At 44.9% G+C, this 26720-nt stretch overlaps 1 protein-coding gene across 1 annotated transcript; it reads left to right on the top strand.

The window, feature by feature from the left end:
* Positions 1 to 1194: 1194 nt before the first annotated feature.
* On the top strand, positions 1195 to 26720 carry LOC142766420 (glucose dehydrogenase [FAD, quinone]-like). Its single transcript, XM_075867994.1, has 11 exons — positions 1195 to 1512; positions 2309 to 2511; positions 3483 to 3669; positions 8186 to 8317; positions 9599 to 9714; positions 11632 to 11799; positions 19433 to 19580; positions 21603 to 21763; positions 22477 to 22654; positions 23695 to 23917; positions 26311 to 26720. The coding sequence occupies exons 1-11, from the start codon at positions 1332 to 1334 to the stop codon at positions 26450 to 26452; spliced, it is 1839 nt and encodes a 612-aa protein (XP_075724109.1). The 5' UTR covers positions 1195 to 1331; the 3' UTR covers positions 26453 to 26720.

Below are 26720 nucleotides of genomic sequence, written 5' to 3'. Positions count from 1 at the left end.
CAAATTAAGTTTTGTGGTGCTGCGAACCCGCTCACGTGCCAGTGCGCACGATGATTCTAGTGCTCCTTAACGTTCCGCGCACCGGTTCATGACAGCGATGCGATAGGCAGTCACAGCGGTTATCGTTTTTGTGGTTGATAGCGAAACGTGTTCATTGCGAAGCCACTACCATCATCATTTCGGCCCTGTCAAGACAGCAAAATGGGGCAAATGCTGTGGTTGTCGTACACTAAACGTTAGGGAGCACTAGAATCACTGTGCGCACTGGTGCGCGAGCAGGTATGTCACGTGGTACTTTTTGTATTTTGCAGGTGTTTGTAATCAGCACAATAACACAAATACCTAGCAGTTATATATTTCAAAACTGTCTAATAGAATGTTTTGCATATATATATATATATATATATATATATATATATATATATATATATATATATATATATAGGTAAGGGATATGGCACAACGGGAGCGTTGTCAACAAGGATAAATATATTTATTTCCCAACAGTTTCGGGAGGGGACCTCCCTTCATCAGGTGATGAGTTATATGAATATATTTATCCTTGTTGACAACGCTCCCGTTGTGCCATATCCCATACCTTCACGAAGACTAACTGGCCCATTGAATTATTACTTCCACTATATATATATATATATATATATATATATATATATATATATATATATATATATATATATATATTTATTTATATATACTGAAGAAGTTTTTCGATTGGGCCTAATGTACTTGGGAAGAGAAGAGACAAAATTTAGCAGTTGTCTTAATTTTATTTTATTTCCAACGGTTTTGACCGGTGGAATGGTATTCGTGGAATGTATATATATATATATATATATATACATTCTACGAAGGCCATTCCACTGGTCGAAACCGTTAAAAATAAAATAAAATTAAGACAACTGCTAAATTCTGTCTCTTCTCTTCCCAAGTACATTTCGCCCAATAGAAAAACTTCTGCAATATATATAATATATATATATATATATATATATATATATATATATATATATATATATATATATATATATATATATATATATATATATATATATATATATATATATTTGCGCGCACAACGTTAGCTAAGCTAGCCAGCTGGGATAAGTGGCAGGTCAGGTAACCTGCCACTTGGGAGGCTGACAGTGCGACATCTGTGGAGTTATGCCTGCTACTCTGACCTCGGTACCTATTTTTTTGTTGCAGACTAAACTATTTCATCCTTTTAATCAGATAAGGCCACCGGACTGGTTTAAGGACCCATAGCACAGTGGAATCCAGACAGTATCGCGGCAGATTCCAAGCTGTTAAACATGAGCGGTGCTCTGGACGCAATGACGTTTGCCCTGTGGGGCCGCGGAGCTGCGCCCCAGAACTTCGTGGGCCTACTTCTGGCAATGATGAACCTGATTATCCACGTACCTTTCTCGGACCTTCCGTTGCTCCAGGACTACGAGCTGGGCACATTAAAGGAGCAATATGACTACATAATTGGTGAAGTATAACAGTCACCCTTCGTGATACCGCGTATACTGGCTAGGGCGCTACAATGCTAATCTAGCTAAATCATGCGTCTTTCAACTTCACGGAAGCTTTACGTTTAGAGTGAAATTGAAAAGCATCCGCGCACTGTGCTCGAGGTGCGTCTTAAGGAGCTCCATACTGTAATATGGAACTTTGTGGTGTCGCGCCGTCGTGGTGGTCTAGTTGCTAAGGTGCTCAGCTGCTCACCCGCAGGTTACGGCACTGAATCCCGGCTGCGACGGCTGCATTTTCGATGGTGGCGAAATTGCTGTAGGCCCGTGTCCTCAGACAATAATTTGGTGGTCTTGCTGCGTTAAACTCCACATATCTATCAATCAATCAATCCCATGTTATGACGTCGTACATGCGTCTCGCTGAAGGTATCGTTGCTAGCATTGACCTTGCGTGGCCTTGAAAGTCACAATCATGCAATGAGGCATTTTCTAGGCTTGTAGTTGGAAGAGGTGAGTTATTGCTCTAAAGGCATGTGTCAATCAAGATCACCTTCTCACTTTTTCATTTACTGAAGGCCTTGCATTTCTGTGAAATGAGACTCATTTACTGAAGGCCTTGCATTTCTGTGAAATGAGACGTTCTGTTTGTTAACCATGGGGAAGGCCTGGGTAAAGTGCGAACTGAAATTTTTATGCCTCCTCACGCTTTTTTTTGTCCTCATACTCATGTATTCACTCTGAATTCGCTTAAAATCGTAATGTCTTAATGTAAGGACCTCACTGGGGCAATCAAAGTGTTTTCTTCCATGCAGTGGGTGGTGGGTTTGCGGGCTTCGTGATCGCCAACCGGCTGTCTGCAAACCCTGACGTCACTGTGCTTCTCCTGGAAGCGGGCGGACTAGAGACGGCTTCTAGGCAGATACCAGTCATCGCTGCATACAACGTGGGAGGCCACGACGATTGGGCGTACTCGACTGTGCCGCAGAAAAACGCGTGTCTCTCCTTCCATGAACATGTTAGGAAAGCTCAGTGGATTTATTCACCGCAATGATTTCGTTTAGATCGTACTACATTGACATATACATAATTATTCTACGAAATTCATACTGCACGAAATATACAATACAACCATTACGCAACGCTGCTATGTCAGAGGTAGTTGCGCAGTATCTATGTTTGAGCATGTGCAACACTATACACAATGCAGTGCACTTTACAAACATGCACTATCTAACGAATGTGAAAAGCTCTCCTTCGTATAGTAAGGCTTACGCAACCTCATAAAAGCTCAACTCGGATGAAAAAACTGTGCTGTTTAGCTCTGGTACCACATAACACCTTAACCTGAGGGCCTGCTAGGCCACTGCTTTCTTGTTCTGTTGAGACCACCTTCTCAAGAGCCCAAGAGCTGTGCAATCTTATGGTTAATTTTTTTGCCTGTCTGGGAACTGCGTTTCAGCAACTGGGTGTTCTTTCCCATTGGCCAATTCCCCAGAACTAGTGTTCGTCAGTTTGTTACAAGGCGAAAAGAAAGCTAAGATTAATTTCAGTATATGACATAATTGCGAGTGTATGTCCTTCACACGAAGCTTTTATTTCAAACAATCATAATGCGCTTGTCACCCGTCTTCGTAACCTGTCCATATAGGACGGTAAGGCTGCCCTCGTTCCATGTAAAAACTATTCCTATCGCTGCTATATCATTTAATTGGAACAAGACTCGACTAATTTAGGTGTCAGAACTCTGTTTGATCTACGCGTTTAATAATACTACATTTCATTTCTTGTTCGTCGTGAGGTAATATGCCACTATGTCGCGAGATGATTGTATTGATTATATCAAGTTTTTTGAAAATGACTTGCCTATTTAATTATCATAATATGTTCGTTGGTTTCGTCCTATTTCCCGATTCTGCTTGGAATAGAATATTCTTTGCAATATAATCTGGATTTACAATGAACTTTGTTCACCCCATACACGCACAGCGATGCCCCTTACCAAGAGGCAAAGTGCTGGGCGGCTCCGGCGTGCTGAACTACATGTTGTACGTGCGAGGCAACAGGCTCGACTACAGCCGCTGGGCTCGGAAATACGGAGCCAAGGGCTGGGCATACGAGGACGTGCTGCCACACTTCAAAGATATTGAGGACTATCGCGTGGGACCACTCGGAGGTAATTAACCTAGTAATTTTAGCAAAAAAGTATAAGGAAATATATGAACTCTAAGCACCTCTGTGGTGTAGTAGCGTTCACCGTCGTGGGTATGGTGTAGACCGTTTTCCGCCCTGCGTAAGCCTTACACATCAAAGGTGGTGGGCATGAAAGTTTGAATAAAATGTCCTTGATCAAGTGCGCAAAAGCATGCAGTTCAAAATACGTTTCTTTCATTCGCACGCGCTAAGAAGTTAATAATCATAACAGGTCACCCTACTGGTCCCCATAATGTTTTTGGAGATGTACCAAATTCAAGCTTTCTTACTTCAATTTCTGCAATAGGCTATTGTCAGAAGAAAAAAAAATATGGAGTGGCACTCATCGTAAAAGCTGTAGAACTGCAAAGCAGCCAGCCGCTTGTTCTTCGGCGACGCTAGCGTTCCAGAGTGGCACACTTTAGCGTCCCAAAACGTTCAACCGTCATTTGAGATGCTGGGGCACCCTCTCCTGTCCTCCATTCCTGCGTATTCTCTTTTCTTACTTCCATAACAACACTATCCAACTTCTTCCTACTTCTCTTCTATGCCATGCTTTACTTTTCCACTCCCCATTACTCACCTCCTTAGACTCACATTAGGGGCAAAGTTCCTTGAGCCGTGAGTGGTGCGACGTCGATCTATGTAGTAGTAGTGGTGGTGGTGGTGGCAGTAGTAGTAGGTAGCCACCTCTTTAGTTCTTGGAATGTCCGCTGGATGGCGGTACTTGTATATGATAAATATATGATGACAAGATGCGAGATGGCGGAACTTGGAGTGCTTGCTAGATGAACGGACGAATGTACAGACATACAGACAGACGGACAGACAGATGAATGGGCAGGCGGAAGGATGAACAGACAGGTATACGGACGCACGGACGATGAGAATGACGGATGGACGGATGTATAGACGCACGCATACACGAATGCTCGGATAGAAGGACGGATGGATGGATGTATGGACGCACGGACGAAAGCATGGAGGAAAGCACGGATGGACGGACGAGCGCACGGACGGATGGAAGCAAGAACGAAAGGACGGACGGAAGCACGATCAGACTGACGGACGCTTCGCCCCACTCATCATCATTCACTCCGTGGATAGACTGTGATTTTTTTTCATATCTTGCTACATATATGCGATACGCGACATTTTCATGTGCTGCCCACCCTCTTTTCACTCTCATTTTTATCCTCCTCACCTTGACTTCTTTACCAGCCCTTTGTTGTGCTGCACTGTGCATGGTTATGCTATACTATATGTATTCCTCACTGTAACTATCACAATCCATACCCCTCACACTTCTCTTCAACTTGTTGAAGTACTGCACTTCACATGGCTATGATACACTACAAATGCTTATACAATACACTCTCTCTCCTTTTTTTCTCCTCACCCTCAATCAATCTTCACCCTCATTTTCTTGTCCAACCACCTCGCTTCGGTGTGCTATACATATAAGTGTATACTTGGTTTTTGCCCGCATCAAGTTATACTTGGATTCATGCGATGATTTTTTTCTTCCCTTCCTCCTTTCAATCTTCATTAGTTTCACTTCCCTTTCCAGTGCATGTCAGAGAACACCAGATGGTCAGGATTTTCCGAGCCTTTCTATGTGGCATCTATCATAATCATGTCGTAGATTTGGAACGTAAAACTTCATATACTATTATTCAGTTCCCTTTCATCCCCCTCTCCCTTTTCGATACCTTAGTATAGATTTCTTGCTATACATGGTTTTTCAAGCGTCACAAGCAACGACATGAGACGATGAACGCAGGTGACTACGGCATGCGACAGCCCGGGCCAATCAACTGCTGACACTTAACATGCATGCTTTTCTCAGAAAACCGAGACTCGATCACTGGATTTCGTGCCGACTGGTGGTGCCCCGCGATCTCCGACGACAGCGCAGCTCTGGCTGACTGGCTCACCCTACGCCACCTCCTGACGCCAACAAGAGCTCTCGCCGAGTGGTGCCCCATCGTCGGACGCCTGCGACCGTGTTCTTCTTTCCTATCTACTCTTTACTTCCATATGTGGTCTCTCTGCTCCTGAACCTCTCTCTATCCCTATACCTTTTTTCCCTATCCCTTTATTCTCACCTTACCCCCATCTTTCGTGAGCTACTGTTGAGATGTCACACTGTGATGCAGACAGTTACGAGGCTCACTTTTTCTTCTTTTCACTCTTCTAAGAATCACTTCCAGAAAACCGCGGCGGGATTGCCTTTCGAACAGCATTCTTTCGAAAGACAGTAAGCTAGCTGGTTGACGTAAGTACTTTTTATGGGAGAATGTAAACACTATGCATAGTATGTGTTAAATGCTCGCCGTTTATACCCAAAGCGTGGCGTTCGGCCTTTCACGCAGCCTGCGTGTACTTTCCCAGTATGGCGACATTTCAGGTGCAGCGTTGAACATCTCCAAATCCTGGTATTTCTTCATTCGCTCTCCAAACTCCAGGCTTAGAGCCGGATTTCCTATTCAGCCGGCAGCGTCCCTTCGTATTTAAGGTATTTCATACAACCACAACGGCATTTGCAAATGCGTTTGGCTAAAAGCTTTCGAAGAAGTAAGACTGAAAAGTCAGGATTCACGGGATTTTGACTTTCTGCTTCTTCAGTGGAGGTACTTTGCGCAGACTGTATTTTGCGGTCGCATTTGGCACTTTTCTCACGTCGTGCAACAATCTTTACGTATCGTGCGATCACTACAGTCTGCTTTGCGTTTTTTTTTTTCGGTCAGGCGGCACTGAGTTGTTCTCTCGTGTAGCACTGGGACATCAGCGTTCTCAGGGAGGCTTTGCTTTCCCTTCAGTGTCCATACGCTGTCGACTGCTGGCACTGCGCTTCCTTTTGCGCCTATAGGGCAAGGGGAGGAATCTCCAGCCCGAACGCTTGCATATTACTTCCTGGGTACTTACTTTCGGCATTTGATGCCTAATGTGCAACTTAACAGAGGCCGCAGTCAATAACACTTCCCGCGTTTTATGCAACAACTGTTGCATTTTTGCGCCATGTCAAGTCGAGCTGACCTGGCATAGGTGCTTTGAACAACCAAATAGTCGATACAACTGCTGCTTTGTTGCTTCCGTTGGTCCCCCCAGTCCGCCATGCTCGCTCTAGACGGGTGTCTTGGAGCACGTTAACAGCTTCTTTTCTGCCTGAACACCTCTGGGACTTCGTGTGGCGCCTGGAACGGGGTGTGCTTCCCACTCTCGACCACCTCGAAAGGTGGAGAATCGCCCAGTCAGCAACAAGTTCGAACTACTCCCTTGAGGAAACAAATCAGCATTTTCTGAAGCATTGTGTCATTGCTCGCGTTTTTTGGAGAGCCGTACATGCCGGATTTCGCTGCCTCAAAGTAAATCGCTTCGTTTCTTCTGGGCGTTATTCGCGAGGCCGCTTCGCTTGTCTTCTCATTGTTGCCGGCTCTTTCTGCCTCTGGCGCAACCGCAGCAAGGTGGTTGCGGCGGGCCGCCGCCGCCGCACGCTCTACCCGATCCTAGAACGATTGTACTCGGAGCAGCTGTCCGTTTTGTCGGAGGAGCTCTTCTTCCTCGGTGAAAAAGAATTTCTTCGGCACTGGTCTTGCCCTCTTGTTTTGGTCTGTGACGGACGAGTTAAACTTGTCTTTCGCCCGGCCTGGTATTGGTAGGATGATGTGTCGATGCGCCAGCATAAATGGCATGCCAACATGTAAATATGCAAAATGTACATATTCTTGTTTTATTTGCGTCTCTTGTTTACCTTGAAATATTTTTTGTGTTTGTGTTTGTGTGAACCATCGACTGTACATATTCTTTCAATGTCATCTCATATCCTTGTTCATGTAAATAACGTCTGTTTTGTCATCATTGTTGGAGTATGTCCGAGAAGGAAATGTTCTTTTGAGTGTTATTGACGTTTGTGACAATAATTTTTTTCTAAAGACGGACTTTTTTATTTTATGAGGCTATATTTGTGTAAACCACTGAATGTACATGTTCTTTCAACGTCATCTCATATCCATGTTCATGTAAATGATGTCTGTTTTGTCGTCAATGTTATTGTATGTCTAAGAAGAAAATGTTCTGATGAATATTATCGACGTTTCTGACAATAAATTTTTCTAAACACACAGGGAGAGCTCACTGCTCTCCTATGGCCAAGTACCAAGTACTGAAAATTGTTACACACTTGATCTAAAGGTGCAGCTCGTAAGGTTGGGAGCCAGAGTTTGGTTGATGCAGTTTCTTATTTAGTATGGTGAGCACAGTGTTCTAAGGTGTTCTTTCATAGAAAAGCTACGAAAGATCGAGTGCCCGTAGATATTATTCTCAGCTAGGACGCTTTCCGAGCAGATCCTGCAGGTTTTTGTGAAGACAAAACAGTATGAAAATGCCTCACACGTTAGCTCAATAAAGAATAAAGAGCAGATTGTCTACGTGAAAACAACGATAACTATGCATGACTGTACAGAAACAAACGTGCTTACGTTTTGCGATTGGTGCAGATTACCACGGAATTGGCGGGGAGGTCCCCGTCGACTACGCCAACACAAGCACACCACTGAGCAACGTTTATCTGGAAGCATGCAACCAGTCTGGTTACGGCTACGTCGATTACAACGGACCTTCACAGTTCGGTGGGTTCTCGGGCAGCATGCTGTAAGGACAAGGATACCCTGCACATTAGTTTCAGTGGAATTAAATACAAGTGCAAAATATACATGCCGAATGTTCCATAGCTAACAGCTCGTAATCGGCAAGTTCAGTAGGCTTGGCAATGTGATCACGGTAGGCAGACGCAACGAAGGACAGACAAAAAAGAACATGGGACACAGTTGTAACAAAAGGAGCGACAATGCCGTTTGCTTTTGTCATTTATGCGTAGTCAATATAAGCCAATATATATATATAAGAGTTGAAAAAGCACGTGAAAGAGATAGTGCACTTGACCCTGCCTATGTGACGTCAATAACAAATCGATTTAAGCAGGATATAGATCTATTGATGGCCCACTGACGCATGTTTCGGCACCCAGAGATGCAAAGAACGCCACATCGTAAACCATTCTCTCTCTGTTGTCTTTTATAAGCTTCATAATTGTTGCTTTTCTGAACTGGGGTACGTATAAGCATTGATTACAGTGGGTAGCTGGGATCCCGTGGACGGTAATCTGTTGACAATTACACCTGTGTTCCTTAAACGTAATGTTACCACATCTTGAGGTCTTCCCGATATGTTTCCTTCCTCACGTTCATGACAAACTGTACACAACTGCTACATCACACAGAACGAAGCTTGGTGTCTGGCCTAATTTACATGTATTTTTTTCTTGCGTTTCTTGTGTGGTACTACCTACTTTTACACAACCGCTGCAAATTTTTTGGTTCCGAAAATGAAAAGCTGGGCCGTCGCGCTTGTTGGCGATCTCCTTCGATCTATGCCATATTTTGCTGATGTAGGGGATAAACCCGGGTTGTTACAGCTGTTTTTCAGGTTCTCCCTTTTTCGCTTCACGAACACATGTTATGGAGCATTTTGTTTTCAGTGATAGCCACAGTTATGGAAACAGGAAAGCCACTAACGCTAAGCCGAGCTGGCGGTACATTTGAATTCTTTGAAGTCATATTGCCGCTTGATTTTTTTTAAATATTTTGGGAGAGGCATTCCTACGCAATATTTTTTAACTAATTGTGAACGGCTGATGCAGTAGCTCATAGGGCCTTTGCAATCTTTCGCTATGCCCTTTGATGTGAAACCACTGCAGAGCCAAAATGCACAGCTTTGATGTAAAGTGACAAAAGATGTACGCTGCAAGCATTGGTATTACAGCCTGCTTCATTTCACATCGAAGGCCGACACGACGGTTCGACGGCTTTTGTTCACCTGTTTTTGACTTACACAAACGCTTCTTCATGCAGGCTGCTCACGCGTGCAGACAAACACAAAGAATGGCGAACGATTCAGCTCAAGCAAGGCGTTCCTACATTCCGTAATTAGGGCAAGAAAAAACCTTGACGTGGCTCTCATCAGCCAGGTAACAAAAGTACGTCTCACATGCAAGAGGGAGCCGAAATTATCTACGCGCATAGTATAGCACCCCCTTTCCGCAAAGCCTGACGGAGTCATATTGCTTGAGAGAGACAATACTTTAAGGAAGCAATGCCCTAAGGAGACGTATTGAACTTCTGTGCGTGGAGGAGATAAGGCCACTTCTCGAGCGTCGACTCGTGTGAAATTCCGTGTTCAAGGATTTTTCATTTTTCAACTTTCAACCTTCCCCTGAAGTTCTGCATAATTCAAGCGAGGTTGTGCAGGAATGCAACACAGCGTGGCAGGAAGAGAAGGGAAAGCTTTAGCGCTTTCCCTTTTTAGTTTGGAATACTCATTTGGGGGTTACACTTCCGTACTTGATTCAATGAAGCGTCACATATAACGATTTGGCCACCACTGAGAAGTAACAAGACTCACTAGTGGGGCCAGTTGGTTGACGTTCATCTTTGAAAATTTAATTGAAGCGCACCGCAGCAGAGCGACAAAAAGAAGTATACAGGACAACGCTTACGTAAGCCGTGGTGGAGCAGTAGATACGGTGCTGGGCTGCTGACTCGAAGGTCGCGGGTTTGATCCTTTCCGCGGTAGTCACATTTCAATAAAGGCGAAATTGTAGAGGACCATGTGCTGTGTGATGTAAGTGCACATTAAGGAACACCAGGTGGTCGAAATTTCCAGTCTTCAACTACGGCATCTGTCATAATTAAATCATGGTTTTGGGGCGTAAAATACCAGATAATATTATGAGGACAGCGCTTACATTGAAAAGTGAAGCTTGGTTGATTACTAAACAGAAGTGTAATGAGCGGGCGAATGATTCCTCGTGCATGTGTTACAGAGCAGAGCACAAAATAAAAGCAATCATATCGGGATTACTCCAATAATTTGCCACGTTACATGCCTTTTAATAAATATTACAGGGACCACGCACCTGTATACACGTGCTCCTTATCGCGCAGCACTACTGCGGCTTGATAAGCACAGCCACGTTCCGCCTTCGGGTTGTGGTACGATTCTACTATTTCGCACCATACTACCTGATGCTGATGTCACAAAAAAAACTATTTTGTTTTTTTAACAGATGATCCGCATATTTTACAGTAAGCAACAATTAAAATGAGGGCTGCTTGACACCTTTCAAGATGCGTGGTGTTTCTTAAGCTGATCATTCACGCCTTTTGTTAACTGAATGACGTACGCCTTACCACAAGAAAATTTTAAATAATATGAATTACCCACTTTACGGGCTTGACGACATTACTGCAACGTGGACAAAAATACAACGCGAACGACACATAAAAATTTAAAGAGAAAGTAAGCAAGAAATAGGAAGGGGGAGAAAGAAGTAAAGAAACAAATTTGAAGAAAGAAAAAAAGAGAAATAGAGAGAAAAGGAACAAAAAAAATCGAAGAGGCAAGAAGAAAGAGATGAGGAAAACAAGAGAAAGTTTAAGACATAAACAAAGAAGGCTGCCGAGTTCCGCACTTCGTTCAGGCTTGGCACCGATAGGGTTGAAGCTGGCTCGTATAAGCTTGGCTGCACGTGGCCGCACCAGCATGCCGATAATTCTTTCTTGTTTACGTCGCAAGCCAGACAGACGCTGGGTGTAGCAGTCCTCCCGTTAAAGAGAAATCTTGCGAGTAGAGACACAGCTGTAAAACGACAGTTCGATGAAAGGACACAGACCAAGGCATTGCGGCCTGCGTCCTTTCTTCGTCCTCTCTTTTTCCCACTGTTCTTATTCTCGAACGTCCAAGTCAACCAGCCCAAACATATACCGTGAAAAAAGAAAAAAAAGAAAAAGCTTACTATTTCGTATCAACGGAGAATATTTTAACTGGATCACGATGTGCAACATCGAAGCAACAAGCTGCTGACGCCTCGTCTCTTTTGCCAAAGGTGAACTTCCAGAGAAGTCGCGCTCTTGGAGTGACGGTCACAAGATTCGGACAGTCGCAGAACGTGTCTGCTGGACGAGAGGTGATCCTTTCGGCGGGAACGATTGGAAGTGCCCAGATCCTGCTTTTGTCCGGAGTGGGTCCAAAGGAGGATCTCGAAAAGCTCAAGGTAAGGTAATGCAGAGCTGCACCAAAACTTTTTGAATAAGCAATCTTTTTAGACGACTCGATCCTTCCCACACCGGTCAACGCAGGCGAACGCTGATGATGACGTAAATGCTGCCCCACTTCGAGAACTGGTGCTATGCGAACTTTTGTAAGAGAAAGAATTTGTAAAGTCTGAAATTTTATCTTCGCCTGTGCATTTTAAACAGTCGCAGAGGTACCAGGACGAATTGATGGAGGAATAACTGGTAGCCACTTATATTAGACTGCTGACATATTTGCTACCATTGAGATTGCGTATTTTCGACGCTTATCTAGCTTGATTTTCTAAGTAACTGTGAAGGATAAATTTATTTTATATAAAGAGTGTGTGATATATTGTGGTACTCGCTATGCCATAATCATTCATTGTGTAGTCCAAAAAATATTATGTAAACCAATCACCTCCAGCACCTAAGTACTCTTTGGTTCGTGCGGTGTATTAGACCCTCCTTTACGGAGAAAGAGAGAGAGAGAAAGAAATTAAAGGAAGAGACAGGGAGGTTAACCTAGAAGAACTGGTTTGCTACCCTGTATGGGGGTGGGGAAAAGGGACGGAAAGAGGATAGAGATAGAGAGTTATAAAATTATAAAAGAAAAAATCCCATGCGCACACATTCAGGGAGTTCCGATCACAGTCATTTGGACAAGCCGGTTGAACGCAAGAAGTGCAGGAGCGCCTTCACAGCCTTCTTCTGCGACATAAAGTCCTGTCGGTAGTGCAGCATTTGTTCTTCCGAAAGAGGCTGGTTGTTCAGTTCATCTAGTGCATTGCAGAGTGACCGTCTCTGCGAGCAGTATTGTGAGCATTCACACAGAATGTGCCAGGATATTTCGTCACTGCCACAATGGTCGCATGCAGCAGTGTCAGCCATTCCTATGCGGAACGTGTATGCGTTGGTAAATGCGACCACCAACCATAATCTGCACAGCATAGTAGCGTCTCGTCGGCGTAATTCCGGAGGAATTCGAAGACAGAGTTGGGTCTAAGGTACCTAACTGTGCATGTATGAAATGTGGCTCGTTCTATTGTGGCGTGGTGCGCTTGCGAGCAAGCATGTGGAGTTTCCGCGCTGCGTCAGTTCTGGAAAGCGGAATTGATATTTGATCGCTTTCAGTATGGGCAGAACGGGCAGCTCGATCGGCCCGTTCATTGCCAATCATTCCACAATGACCTGGAAACCATTTCAAGGCTATTTCATGTCCTTTCTCAATGACGTGAGTCTTTTCTGCAATCTCGAATACCAGCTGTTCGTACGGGCCGTGGCGTAAAGGTGATAGAAGGAATTGCAGTGCCACCATTGAGTCACTTAAAATTGTCCATTTTTGTGGCTGTTGATCGCTGATGAATTGCAATGCGGCACAAAGAGCTGTGAGCTCTGCTCTCGTTGATGTAGTAAGGTGGGATGTTTTGAATTTTCTTGTCGTGTCTTTTATCGGTATAACAAATGAAGCCGTTGAACTCTTCTGTAAAACAGAGCCGTCGGTGTATACGTGTATACAGCCTTCATACGTCTCGTATACCAAAAGCAAGCTGCCTAAGAGCAGGCGATGACATATCTGCTTTTTTCTGGATGCCAGGTATAGTTAGCCTGATGTTAGCCTCAGTCAGGCACCAAGGAGGAGTCGAAAGCCTGGCGGCGGGTGTGAAGCATGTTGGCAAAGAATCGCGATATGTGGTTACCGTTTGGTAAAATGACGAACGTTGTCTGTCTGTTGGTAAAAAGGCTAGGTGGTAGCAGAGTGTCCGAGCAATATGCCTTATATGTGTCCTAAGTGCCTCAACGTCGATATCTGTCGTGATGATGTGGTCACTGGCGATTGCTATAGTAGCCATTGTCGACGCACTACGAGGCAAGCCAAGGCAAATCCGCAGTGCCTGAGACTGAACACTCTGTAGCGTTCGAAGGCTTGTTTTGCTTGCAATGGTCAATGCCGGTAAGCTGTACCACAGGAAACCGAGAGAAAATACCCTGTACAGCTGTAGCATTGCACTGGGAGACATTCCCCAAGTCGTCCCTGCAAAGAACTTCAATGTATTACAGATGTCAATTAACCCTTTCTTCGTGTAACGAACATGATCGCTCCATGATAGATTCCTGGTAATTATGACGCCCAAAAACTTGTGTGATCGAACGTATGGTACAGTTAGACCATTGATGCTTATAGTGTACTGATGCATAGGCTTTCGTGTGAAAGCTACGAGGGCATATTTCTCGGAAAAAATTTCCAAGCCTCGATTGCGGAGGTGACGTAATGTTTCAGTGGCAGCTTTTTGAATTTTCCCTCAGTGAGAGCGGATGCTCAGTGAGAGCAAATAACGTAAGATTGAACAGCACAGGGCTGAAAACGCCACCCTGAGGGACGCCATGGTGGCTGTATTGTGGAGAGGTTTGGTCATCTTCAGTGCTCACGAAGAAGTATCGCATTGATAAATAACTACGTATCCAGCGGTACATACGACCACCTGCTCCTACATCTTCGAAAGCGGTGAGAACAAATTCATGCGTAACGTTGTCATACGCCCCTTTGACGTCTAGGAACAAAGTTGCGCAGAGACGCTTACGGCCTTTCTCGTGTTGGACGTAAGTGACCAGGTCGACTACGTTGTCAATCGATGATCGACCACGCTGAAATCCTGCCATGGCATCTGGGTAGACGTTGTTACACTCCAAGCACCACTCCAGGCGTCGCAAGATCATCCTCTCGATAACTTTGCCTACGCAACTGGCCAATGTTATCGGGCGATAAGATGAGAGCTCCAACGGTGACTTGCCTGGCTCCAGAAGTGGAACTAGCGACTTGTCTTCCAGCTTGTCGGGACCGTTCCATCATGCAAGGATTTGCTGTACAACTCCAGAAGGAGGAATATCGCGCGTTCACCCAGATGACACAGGGCCCTATAAGAAATTCTATCGGGCCCTGGTGCCGACGTGCGTCCACACAAAGCTAGTGCTGCTCTGAGCTCAACGAAGGAAAAAGGCTTATCCTTGCGGGAATCCAGTGTTTGTGGACAGTTGGTCAAGGGCAATAGGCTATTGGGCACTGAGAGTGGCCCAGATACTCTGGCACAGAAGTCTTCTGCTACGTCAATGCCGCGTTTCTGTTCAGAAAGTGTGAGAGCCCTGAATGGTGACCACTGAGTGGGTTTTGTGCGGAGACTTCGTACCGTCTTCCTCAATAGGGATGATTTTTTCGTGGGTCAAGCGACTCACAAAAAGCAGCCCAACTTTGTGACTCGAGTTTATTTATCCGGCGCTGAATCTTCATTTGTATACGTCGAGCAATTCGTAAGTCTTCTATTGCCTCCGTGCGTCGGTAACTTCGTTCAGCACGTCGTCGATTTGCTCGAAGTCGTTTTAGCTCGATGTCAAATTCCATTACTTTGGGAGAGCAGGTGAGGGTACACGTAGTGTCAACTCTTGTGCTTTTAATTATCTCCTTTATGTTGAGACATCTGTTTGCTTCACACTGCTCTTCCATGCGAGACTGAAATTTCAACCAGTCCACTCTCTGAACACTACCGCGTATCTTAGCATGGGCCAATCCTTAGATTTTGACGTAAGTGGGAATGTGGTCACTTCCATGCGTTTCTATGTCTGGAAACCACTCAGCATGCCTGACGAGACCTCGCGAGACAAAGGCCAGGTCAAGGCAGCTGCTATACCTTGAACCACGCAGGAACGTTGGACTGCCGTCATTTAGCAAGAAAAGTTGGTTGTCGGCGGCGAAGGACACGAACTCTCTCGCGGAGAAAAATACATGAAAAACAGTAGGGAACAATACACAATGCTGTGGCTGGTTTGATAGCTAGCCTAGACCGAGGGGAGGCGAGGGGTGTGCAAAGGGGAGTATAGGTAACTTAGAGAAAAGTGGGATAACAAGCTATACGCTAGCACACGCGCACCTGCACTCAATAAAAGGTAGTCTCACCACGAGTCTTCGAGAGCCACGAAGGCAAACCCTCAGCACAGGTGGTAATTTTCGTCAATGGCTGTAAAAGAAACCTTAAATCGAAAATGAAGAAAAAAAAAGGTTCACTGACGATTTTCATACGGTTTAACGCGAGGTCTGAGCGTATGTGCTTAGGTATTTGATTCTGAGATAAGCTGAGGTGCAAACGTCTAGCTAGCCAGTCAATCAACTGTCCAGTTAGGCAGCGCATGAACACGTCACACAACAGCCGCCACAGGCTGGCCTTCGTTCATACAGCGCTTCATTTTTATGTATGATATCAGGGGACTCCCTCGCCACATACCGCAATATAAGGACGTGATCGGCGACCGCACGAAGGCGCACAATACTGTTATGGTGGCTACTACTTTGGCGCAGCGCGTGGCCGGGGCGGAACCTGTCGTCTCACCATTGTCATCCCCTCCTTACTCTCTCCTCGCTGTCACCGTCTTTCGTTCGCACCATCACCGGATTCAGCTCTCTTTCGCCCTCGTTTGGTTTGCTTGTTATGACGACACCGATGCCACTTACCGCTGGAACGGGCGCCTGGAAGTTGCATCTCAAACTTGTTTCCGGAAAACTAGTCGTAAAATCCAAGATACCGCAGAAGTGTTTCGCACACGAAGTGCTCCTTCAACGAATGCACGCCATTTAATTCTCCAAATCCTCGCAAGCACGCACGAGATGCTTGTGTTGCGCTGTCATACGCAGCGCGAGGAGGCAGGAGGCAGTGCAGACGCTTGCACAGACGCTCACTGTGCTCCGAGTTTGCTTTAAACTTTGAATGCTGTTTCAACCCGGCCCTTCTTGAGCAAGTGCTGTCACTGGAGGCAACGTTTCCACTAAGTAATATATATATATGTGTGGGGTTGAACGTCCCAAAACCACCACATGATTATAAGAGACGCCGTAGTGGAGGACTCCGCAAATTTCATCCCCCTGGGGTTCTTTGAAGTGCACCCAAATCTGAACACATGGGCCTACAGCATTTTTGCCTCTATCGAAAACGCTGCCACCGCAGCCGGGATTCGATCCCCAGTCGCCGAGTAAGTTAGATCCGCGGCGGTGTGGAACGCTTGTAGTAATCCTTGAAAAATATAACGTAGCGCCAACTGCATCCCTTCACTTCTGCCTCCTCACCCAGCAGCTCCAGCAGCGCCCTTGGCATGCCCTGAAGGAAACTACGAATTTTCCCCCATTGTAGTGAAAATAACTTCTGTCAGGAGAATATTGTAGCTGTGTATGCTGCCACTGACACAGCAGGTCGGCGAACCAAAGCATCCCGACCCACCATTCTAACAGCCTCAAGCGCTTTGAGCCTCGTACCGTGCACTGATCAAGTGAAGAACTCAGGCACACACGAATAAAATGGTGCTCGCACACGATCTTCTGAAAAGGTAGTGCGGCACTCTTATTAAGGATTAGCGATTTGTTAGCGCCGGCAAGTTTGCGTTGGCGCTGACATCTGGAGTGAGGAGTTCCTCTCCATAAAATTATGTACCATATAGTAAAGTACTGTGAGACACCATGCATGAAAATGTTGCAATTGCTTTCTTTATCCAATACAATGTCTTATTTGTTGATACCTTATATACCTTTTTATTTCAAAAGCTCACACACCCCGCCCTCCATGTATGCGACACTTACGACCGCAGCACCATCATGCGCTCTACCGGAAGATTTGCACAAGCAGCTTAAGTAACTTTCGGGAATAACTAGCTAACCAACTGGAATTTAACTGATAACTATTTATATAGAATGAGGAATTAACTGTAATTCACAAAGCGCAGGAGGTGCCTGAACATTGACACAAATGGCACTACTTTAGTTGACTGAAAAAATTGCGATACATTTGCTGCGGACAAGGAAGTTAGGGAGAAGACAAGAAATGAAGTACATAGTACAAGCGCAAATGGTTACAGCAGCAACTGTAGCGCAATTTTTTCAGTGATTAAAAACCAACTAGCTCAATACCTCACTTTGCTACTTTAGTTATTTTTCAGGAACTTGAAGTGTCTGTATGTGGTATTTTCTTCTTCAACAAAGCTACTGGGTATGTAATTGCGCTTGTGTGCATACTTTGTATACTCTCTCTCATTCAAAATTGTGCCGCAAGACAGGGCAAGTGCGCTAATGGGGTGGCAGAAACAAAGAGTGGCCTATACTGACATAAGCTGACGAGCCTTATTGAGGGAGTTCAGCGGAAACACAGTAGTAAGAGAAGGCGAACGTAGAGATGGTAGTGAGGGGAGAGGGAGGGCACATGGCTTGTGTCGATTCCTTCTCTTCGTCAAAAGGGTGAAAGTCGTCGACCAGCTATGGGCCGTCCAGCAGGCCAAGGAAGCGGCCGCCAGGTACTCCCTGTTGGTCCCCAAGTGGGAGACGCCCCCTACAAGCTAAGCGCCTCCTGCAGGACTGAAATAGAGTTTTTTAAGACGACAGTCTTTCTTGGGGACCTTCCACGCTAAATTTTTGGTCTGTCTGTCTGTATATACATTTGTCTGTTTGTCCACGCTTAACAGCATCGGGTACTTGAAACGGTACACCCCATCCGCAGCGCCCACCAAGGCTGCTCAAGGTTGAGCGTTCATACTTGTGCGATTGTCAAAAAAAAACAATTATTGCGCATGTCTGGGGCAACATAGCAACACGTATATATTCTACATGTGCGTCGTTTACTAGAAAAGGCATACATAAGTAATTTTAAGGACCGCAGCGCTTATCACGGTTCGATGACCATGCAACACTTGCACGGAACTGGGAGTGTTTCGAACGCTTTGCTAAGATGAGACAGTGGTGGCACCTAGCCATCTCCTAGCGTTGTACACCTTATCACCTCTGAGACGGGCGCGCACACACTCAAAGCCACGCGTTTTGTTTTCTAAAAAAAAGCTGCCAGATGGCGCTCATGTCACCCGTGGGACGTTACTTGATGCGCTCGTTCGCCTCCACTGCACGCTCGAAGCACTCTAACGCAGCGCCTCCAGGATACCACGCACCAATTTTCTTGCGCAGAGCATCAAATAAATGTCTTCTTCACTCTCTCCACACGCAAGACTATCGTCTTTCGATGAAATTTGCAGAAACGTGTAGATACGGGGCCAATTTTTTCATTCCATTTCATCGAAGTTTGGTTGGAGCATAAAGCTGACGCATGCGTGTCACGTGTGAGCAACGGCTAAATATGATAATTTCATGGTCATTTCGCCTGTTTTTGTTGTATGTCTACCACCCCGGATTGAATCTTTTGCTGCTGCTGTTGTTAGCTGCTTTTCAAGACAATAACTTGAACGGAGCAAATGAAGTGTGGCACAGGAAAAGGTTACATTTTTGCAGGCCTTTTCTCACTGACGAAAATAAACCTCGAACTACTGAGGCCTGATGCATGTAGGTATAACTACTGCAACAATTGCACTTGCAAATATTTATACTGACCTTCTCAGTATAATGCAGAAAGATGTCTATTAGCCATCTTTCTGCAATAAGGCTGTTTTTAAAACTGTCCTGAGAACACATACAAATGAAAAGTAAATGCAGAAGCCAAAGAAGCTTTTTTGAATAGAAGCTATCACGCAGGAGCAGTAAAATTATTCTAGATTGAAGTATTTGCACATTGACTCTCATATTTATTGAATGCCGTGCAGATAGCAGTGGTCTCTGATCTTCCAGTGGGACGAAGCATACAAGACCACGTTCTCCTTTTTACGGCAGTGCCCGTAATCACGAATAAGCCAGTCGGCATACCGTTATTTAGCCTAGGTGATATTGCACAGTACGAGCGTAACAGAACAGGTGAGTCCACATTAATACAGGTATCAACTAAAGTTGGAGTGACGCTAAGTGAAACAATAGATTGATTAAGATTGACAAAGTTTACACTGGGAACTCTAACGTCATTGCAGTAGTGCGCCTAACTGGGCTAAGTCTGTACAGAATTGAAACGACAAGAAACAGCGCTGGATACGGGAATGTGAAAGGAAGACAGATAAGGGCGCTGAAATAACAACTACTGGTTTATTACTAGGATCTGCAACATATGCAAAAGCTTGGCGCAGGAGAACAACAAATACTCGGTGTGTGCGTAGAGAAATACAACTCATCATGCCCGACATCTAGAGACTTAGCTGAACACTGCGAAGAATGTGACTATCACCCTTTTCTTGAGCGGCGCACCGCTTTTGGAAACGTATAGAGAGCGCAGAACACGTGATATTAGTGGAGCTTGCCATATCAGTTCACGTGGAAACGCTTGCGTTAGTGCACCGTCGACTTATTTTCATAACTATGAAGTAAAAACTTGTAAAAAAATGACAGCTTTTTTGTTGACGCATCTGACATGATGCGTGGTCTAGTGGCTAAGGTACTCAGTTGCTGACCCGCAGGTTGCGGGATCGATTCCCGGATGGGGCGGCTGCATTTTAGATGGAGGCTAAAATGCTATAGGTCCGTGTGCTCATATTTGGGTGCACGTAAAGAACAACAGGTGGTCGAAATTTCCGTAGTCTTCCACTACAGCGTTTTACATAATCATGGGGTTGTTTTGGGACGTTCAACCCCACATATCAATCAATCATCTGACATGATGAATTCCTGTCTCTCTGCACATATACAGTGTTTTTTGTGTTTATGTGCCAGGCTTTTGCATATATTGCATATATCTCAGCAACAAACCAGAGGTTGTGAATTGAGAGCCCTTGTCTCTCATTCTATCACCATCCCGTCTCCAGCACTGTTTGTTCCCGTATATTGTCAAATTTGCCACCATTACCACTTAAATAATAGAAGAAAATTATGGTCAAGGTTTCTTTTTATATTTCTCGCCGAAAGCGTCACTTCTGACATTGCGGATGTCGACGTGTATCTTTCGTTGCTATGTAGGGTTTAACATCCCAAAACTACCGTATGATTATGAGAGACACCGTAATAGAGAGCTCTGGAAATTTTATCACCTCGAGTTCTTTACCGTGATCCCATATTCGAGCGAAGCGTATCTTTCGTATCTGGCCGACATTGGACAATACATCTAATTTTTACTGATTACGAACTATGACGTATACGTAAGACCTATTAGACACCATCAAAGTGTACGAAATCACAGCGATTGCTGAGGATATTTTAAGATGGCGTCGCCCATAGCATTTTCTTTGTTGTGCTTTTTTTTGCTTACGAAGTGTTTAATCGCAGCAGTAGTGGGACTTTTAGACTTTCGGAAGAATAATTTGCTGATCTGGGAAAAACTTTCTTCTTTCTTCAGTGTATTTTTAAGTGTGTACCGCATTGAGCAACCAGGAATACACATGGCAACTTCTGTTTGTCAATCGGGAATGGACCACCTAATGCGGTGCGGGGATATTGTTTATCAATCATGTTTATTTTATTTGGTCACAATAATCTTGGTTTGGTCGTTTGACGCCTTAGATAGTCTTACCATTCAATAAAGTTAAACAGCTACGTTATAAAACGCAAGACGCTCCAAAACTGCTTCGTTAAGTGGCACAAAGAGGCTAGAAAGCGTAACAAAACAAAACCCAGTCTTTCGTTTTGGTCCTCTGATTGCAACTCACGTCAGGTTGTTTCTCGCGATCCTGTTAACGGCCCAAAGGGGAGCCCACTCACGCACCCTCTTTTCCGAGTTCCCAACCTCGGTGGCATAAACCTGTCTGTGGAACACATTTGTCGGCTACAGAGCATTGTTCTGGTGTTAGCACAGTTCTCGCCTCTCCGGACATTGAAAGAAACAGTGGTGACCCCGGAGGAGTGAAAGGAGAGAGAGAGTCGAGGAAACGCATACTTATAATATTTCGTGGATGACAGGAACGATATCGATACCGGCGGCTGTGGAGGTACTGCACTTCCTCAACACTCAAAATACCACGACCCCTGAGCCTCCCAACATCATACTCTGCCTACTTTCGAGTCAACCTGCCAGCCAACTAGCGAGAGCTGAGCTGCTCAACATAGGCATGCTACCAGAGGTGAGTAGCGGTTTTCTGTCAGCCCGTAAAGCAGAACTAGATCTGTTATTTACTATTAGTGCCTCCAGGGCTGAGCGGACACCAGAAGAATGGGAACCTGATTCCAACGTCATTAGGACAGATATTAGACGCGTCTTCCAGTTCTATTGCAAGAACATGCAGCTGCGCCCATCTGTTGATTAACTGCGGTACTTTTTTAAACAACGGTACCTATGTTAGTTGGACAATGTTAAGGCACAAGAAGTTACCCGGAATACCAGGAAGTGGTGAACATATAATCAGTACTTCAATTGTGCTAACAAAGAAAAATACGTTCGATCATTTGATAAAAAAAGGAAGTTGCAATTACATGCTCCACTGCTTTGTTAATGGGCGATATCCTATTCTATACGAATCTGTTATTAGGAGACATAACACACACTTTGTGTGTGGGGAAGGAGGGGGGGGGGGCTCTTGACGTCTTTCCCTTGTAGACTACGTTCCCAAATATAGGATATGAATACTTTTTTTTGTTAAATGCGTTATTCCGTGAAGAATGAATGTGTGCAGGATATTGGTATTAGTCCGGTGAGCTATCTTTTTTTCGAGTTGGAAACGAGCAGTCATAGATTACCATGAATTAACACATCTTACAGTGAACCCTGTTTCTATGTTGCAAGAGCCCACGTGCTTCGCTTACGCAAGAGCTAGATCTTCGCATGGCTCATGCGCAGGCTTACGACAGCTATTTGGCTCCCCGAGATAATGTTCCCGGCTTCAGGTTGGCGGTAATCAATGTCCGGCCCGAATCAAGGGGTCGCATCACGTTACGTTTATCGGATCCAAACGAGTACCCAGACATCGACTTGCGCTTGATGGAGCATCCTCAAGACGTCAGAGTGGCCGCTCAAGGCAAGTTGGTCCGAGCTGTCTGTGATATAGCGTATCTGAACTCATTTCGAAGCTGCCTTAAATGAAAACTACTTGATTTGCTTCAAAATTTCATGCGAAGAAACTGTATTGCTCTAGTTCCAATCTATGCGTAGATTCTCATTACACATGCAGGACGCCAGTAACAAACTTTTTGTGTGACTTGCCTGTTGAAGGGTAAATGAAGTGTTTCTGTCTTTGTCGGAAGCAGTAACATCGTATCGTAAGAAATGTGTTCTAATGAGCCAATGAAATCTCATAACTGCACTCCATGTCAAAAAGTATCTCACGGACAGCATATTCCGTACTATAGCTGCAGAATCTCAATCATAGCTTCAAGTGGTGAAGAGAAATAGGTAAATCAATTAGGAACATTCATAAATTAATAGATTAAAAAGATCTCGAAAGAGCAATTATTCTGTCGCTTAAAATGACCTGTTGTACTTAGCTGAGTCTCGCGATAAATTTGTCGTCCTTTTTACGAGGTGTGAAAGACCAGCAGAAAAACGTCACTCTAGTTGGTCAACTATACATACGCTTTTTGAAGGAGAGAGAAACAGCATGACAGGTGAAAGGCAGCGTGGTTAGCCAGGTTGAATGTGATTTGCTACCCTAGCTGTGATGTAGCTGTGAAGGGGGAAGGATGGCTAAAGAATGAAGAAATAAAAACAACTGATATAATCTCACAAATGGTTGTCACGAGTCAGAACTGCAATAATATCCAGTTGAATCGCTGGCATCGTAGTGAAAGTTACAAAAAAAAAGGCTTATAAGCATTGTTACATATATCCTGGCATCACGTGTGGTTTCAATAACATTCACTTTATTTGAAGTCCAGCGGAAGGAGATTCTAACGACGACTTACTTGGTCAGACTGCCACACACTGCGAATATGAAGTGGCTCATACTATTGGCTACGTGGCACATGGGTGTTGAGTAGACAAGACAGTTCAATCGAAAAGTCTTCCTAGAGAACGTGGCTCACGTATAGCTAAAAGAAACTTACCTGCTCTTCATCGCAGGCACAAGGATCTTCATAGACAAGATACTAAGCACACATGCCATGAGGGAAATTGGCGCGAAGCCATGGGAGGTTACCTTCCCTCCTTGCGCCGATGCGGGACCGCGGTGGAGCTTGGAATACATCGAGTGCCTCTTCCGACACATGGCGAATCCTGGGTGGCACGTTTGCTGTTCTGCACCCATGGGCTCGCACTCGAACGCAGTCGTGGACAAACGCCTTAAGTATGAATATCAGATAAATACGCAAGTAGAGAAGGGCATTCGATTTCATTTAAGCGCAGTGACCGACTGAAGACAACGCGTGAAATACGCCAGCATTAAGCTCGGAAGAAGTCATGCGGATCTCAGCAGCTTTTGCTTATCTTGTCGAGAAGCAGTAATCTATAGGTGTCTTACAGCTATGTCACAGCACAAACACGCCGCGACCCAGTTTTTGTGATCTCGTGCTCAATAATGTTTTCGGTACATCGTCTGCCGGATATTTTGTTACGCATGCACAGGGGCCTACTACTTTAGTAATAATAATAATTGGTGAAGTTTAACATCCCGAAACCAGCATTTGATTATGAGAGACGCTGTAGCGGAGGGCTCCGGTAATTTGGACCACCTGGGGTCCTTTAACCTGCACCCAAATCTGAACACACGGGCCTCAAGCATTTTCGCCTACATCGAAGATGCGGCCGCCATGACCGGGATTCGAATCCACGACTTCCGGGTCAGCAGCCGAGCGCCTCAGCCAATAGACCACCGTGGCGGGTGGGACAAAGCCTTTGCTTGGACATCGCTATGTCATTGAAACAGCTTAGCCCCCCACGTCGGGCCGGCGTGACGTCATCATAGCCGTCATCGGAGTACCAGTACTTTAAGAGCCCGCGTCTGAGATGTCTTGTTCAAGGCATTGATAGGATCGACAAAATGAAATATAACGGTTACTCGCTCAATAAAAAAAGTGGTGTAGTAAACATTATCCTGAGACAAACAGTCTTAAAGGAGCATCATCTTTTTTTTTTTCAGATGTTCACATTGCGCGTCAAGTGTAGGTCCCGAATCTCCAGACCATGCCCGAAAAGCTACAAGCTGTAGCCTCACACGCATATAAGAATTTCAAGCGGCAACCTTTGCATTGACAGTATCAGTATTGTTTTCGAAGCGCCTGTGTCTGTACCTCATGACCTTGAAGATTCTCGTAGTGTTGCACCATGCTGCAGCATATTGGCGCTTACTCAAGCACACTGAGTTGTGTTCTGCGTTGCCAGCTTACGACATCAGGCTCCTCGAGCAGCCGGGCGCCCAGACCACTCAACATTAGCTGCTACCAAGTGTTCACTCTTTCAGCCATGATGAGTATAGTTACAGCATAACTCAGAAAAAGTTTCGCCACAAGGTCAACACATTCAGCACGGTAGCGACAAATGTGAATGTTACACGAGGTAAGGCCGGCCACTATTTTGGATCTGAGGGCGCATAACTTTACATGACGCCGCAGATTAAACAATTATGGCCACTCCAGGGAGTGCAGCTCAATTCCTCGCGGCTGTCGTCTCGAAGAGAACCCTGATGTCTGTCAAAATAGCGCACGCGCGTCAGCTTTCACTTCCACACCCTTATTATCAAAGTTCGCATGATTAAACTTATGATCAAAGTTAGCTTCTGCTTGAGGATCTGTAGACGGAAGGCCTCGCACGGGGGGGCGATGTTTTGCAGAGCAGCGGAGATTTTTTTCATATCTGCTTTGGCTGTGTTCATCCCCAGTACGGTCCTGTTTTTACTTCCACGTAGAACATACAATAGACTTGGCGAGGTTATTGATTTGAACTTTATGCAGGATATGATGGTGACAGCCAAAGTCAGCTAAAAGTGTTCATATAGCAAAAAAAACTGGACCTGTTGGCGGAAAAGAACTGCTGTCTCAAGTAATTCACGGTGCTTGAGATTTGACATTATTACTTCTTCTGGTGTTGAAAAAAGCACACGAGAACTTGCAAAAGAAAGCCCGAAAAAGCAAGCTCGTTTAGCTTAAATAACTGCGCATAGCTCTTACATTCGATATGGTGAGCATAAAAAACAGCCCAAGCAATCAAGTAAAATGTCATCAACGTCATTTTACACGAAAGTTGCACAGTTCTATGGCCTGAAAGTTTCACCATTCGGGTTGACAGGAAATGAGTAAAAAAAGGAGCTAGTGTTGAAAATAGATTTAATGGGTACATTTCGTTGCCGAAATACGCACGACTCACAATTAGGTGACCGTGTCAAGAGAGAAGGAAAATTCATGCTGCATTGTGTCTGTAAAATTGGGCATTTATAGCAGCGTAAAAATTGCTCGAAATAATATGCAGCAGCCGAACGAAAAAACCTGTGACAATGAAGGTCCCGTGAACATTGCAGAAAAAGTTGGATGCATACATAATAAAGACTGTAGACAACAGAAAAGTACATGCTATTCTATATTATGTCAACTATTTCTTGTGTTTTTGTACTTACCTTCTTCAAATTACGTGGGCAGCGTTATCGTTTGGCCACTAATATACAAAACGACGTACACACAGTCCATGAAACTTCTAGAAGTTTTGTAGTGTGCAATGTATCCTCCATATAACCACCCGTCCTTTCAGGGTCAAAGGCATCGCTGGTCTTCGGGTGGCAGATGCCTCCGTGATGCCGGACATTGTCAGCGGCACGACTCAAGCAGCAGCTATGATGATCGGAAGCAAGGCGGCAGCTATGATCATCGAGGACAATAATTCTGATGGGTAACAAGCCCTGGCATAGTTGACAGAGTTTGCATTAAGACTGTCGACCATATGCTTTGGCAGGGATTTGTGGATTTCATGAACCGTGACAATGAAAGATACCGGTGGCAAGGAGTTCTTCACAGCGGAGCGCTTTCACATCAAGCGCCTGCTGTCCAGAAGACCTACGATGCGGCTCCCACGTTGAACCTTGCTGTTCCAACGTGGAAGCCGCCTGCTTCATCCCAAGGGTTAATCTTCAAGACGTGAATAAAGTTAAACTTCAAATTATA

Source organism: Rhipicephalus microplus, chromosome 1 (assembly GCF_043290135.1).
Source record: "Rhipicephalus microplus isolate Deutch F79 chromosome 1, USDA_Rmic, whole genome shotgun sequence".
Taxonomy (NCBI): domain Eukaryota; kingdom Metazoa; phylum Arthropoda; class Arachnida; order Ixodida; family Ixodidae; genus Rhipicephalus; species Rhipicephalus microplus.
The sequence above is the reverse complement of the archived record's forward strand: the minus strand, read 5'-3'. Positions and strand labels throughout refer to the sequence as shown.

Excerpts from the sequence above, each read along its gene's own strand:
- LOC142766420 (XM_075867994.1), top strand. The coding sequence starts at position 1,332 with ATGAGCGGTGCTCTGGACGCAATGACGTTTGCCCTGTGGGGCCGCGGA. Across the intron at positions 22,655-23,694 it reads CGTCAGAGTGGCCGCTCAAG|GCACAAGGATCTTCATAGAC; the intron begins GCAAGTTGGTCC and ends TCTTCATCGCAG. Across the intron at positions 23,918-26,310 it reads GTCGTGGACAAACGCCTTAA|GGTCAAAGGCATCGCTGGTC; the intron begins GTATGAATATCA and ends CCGTCCTTTCAG.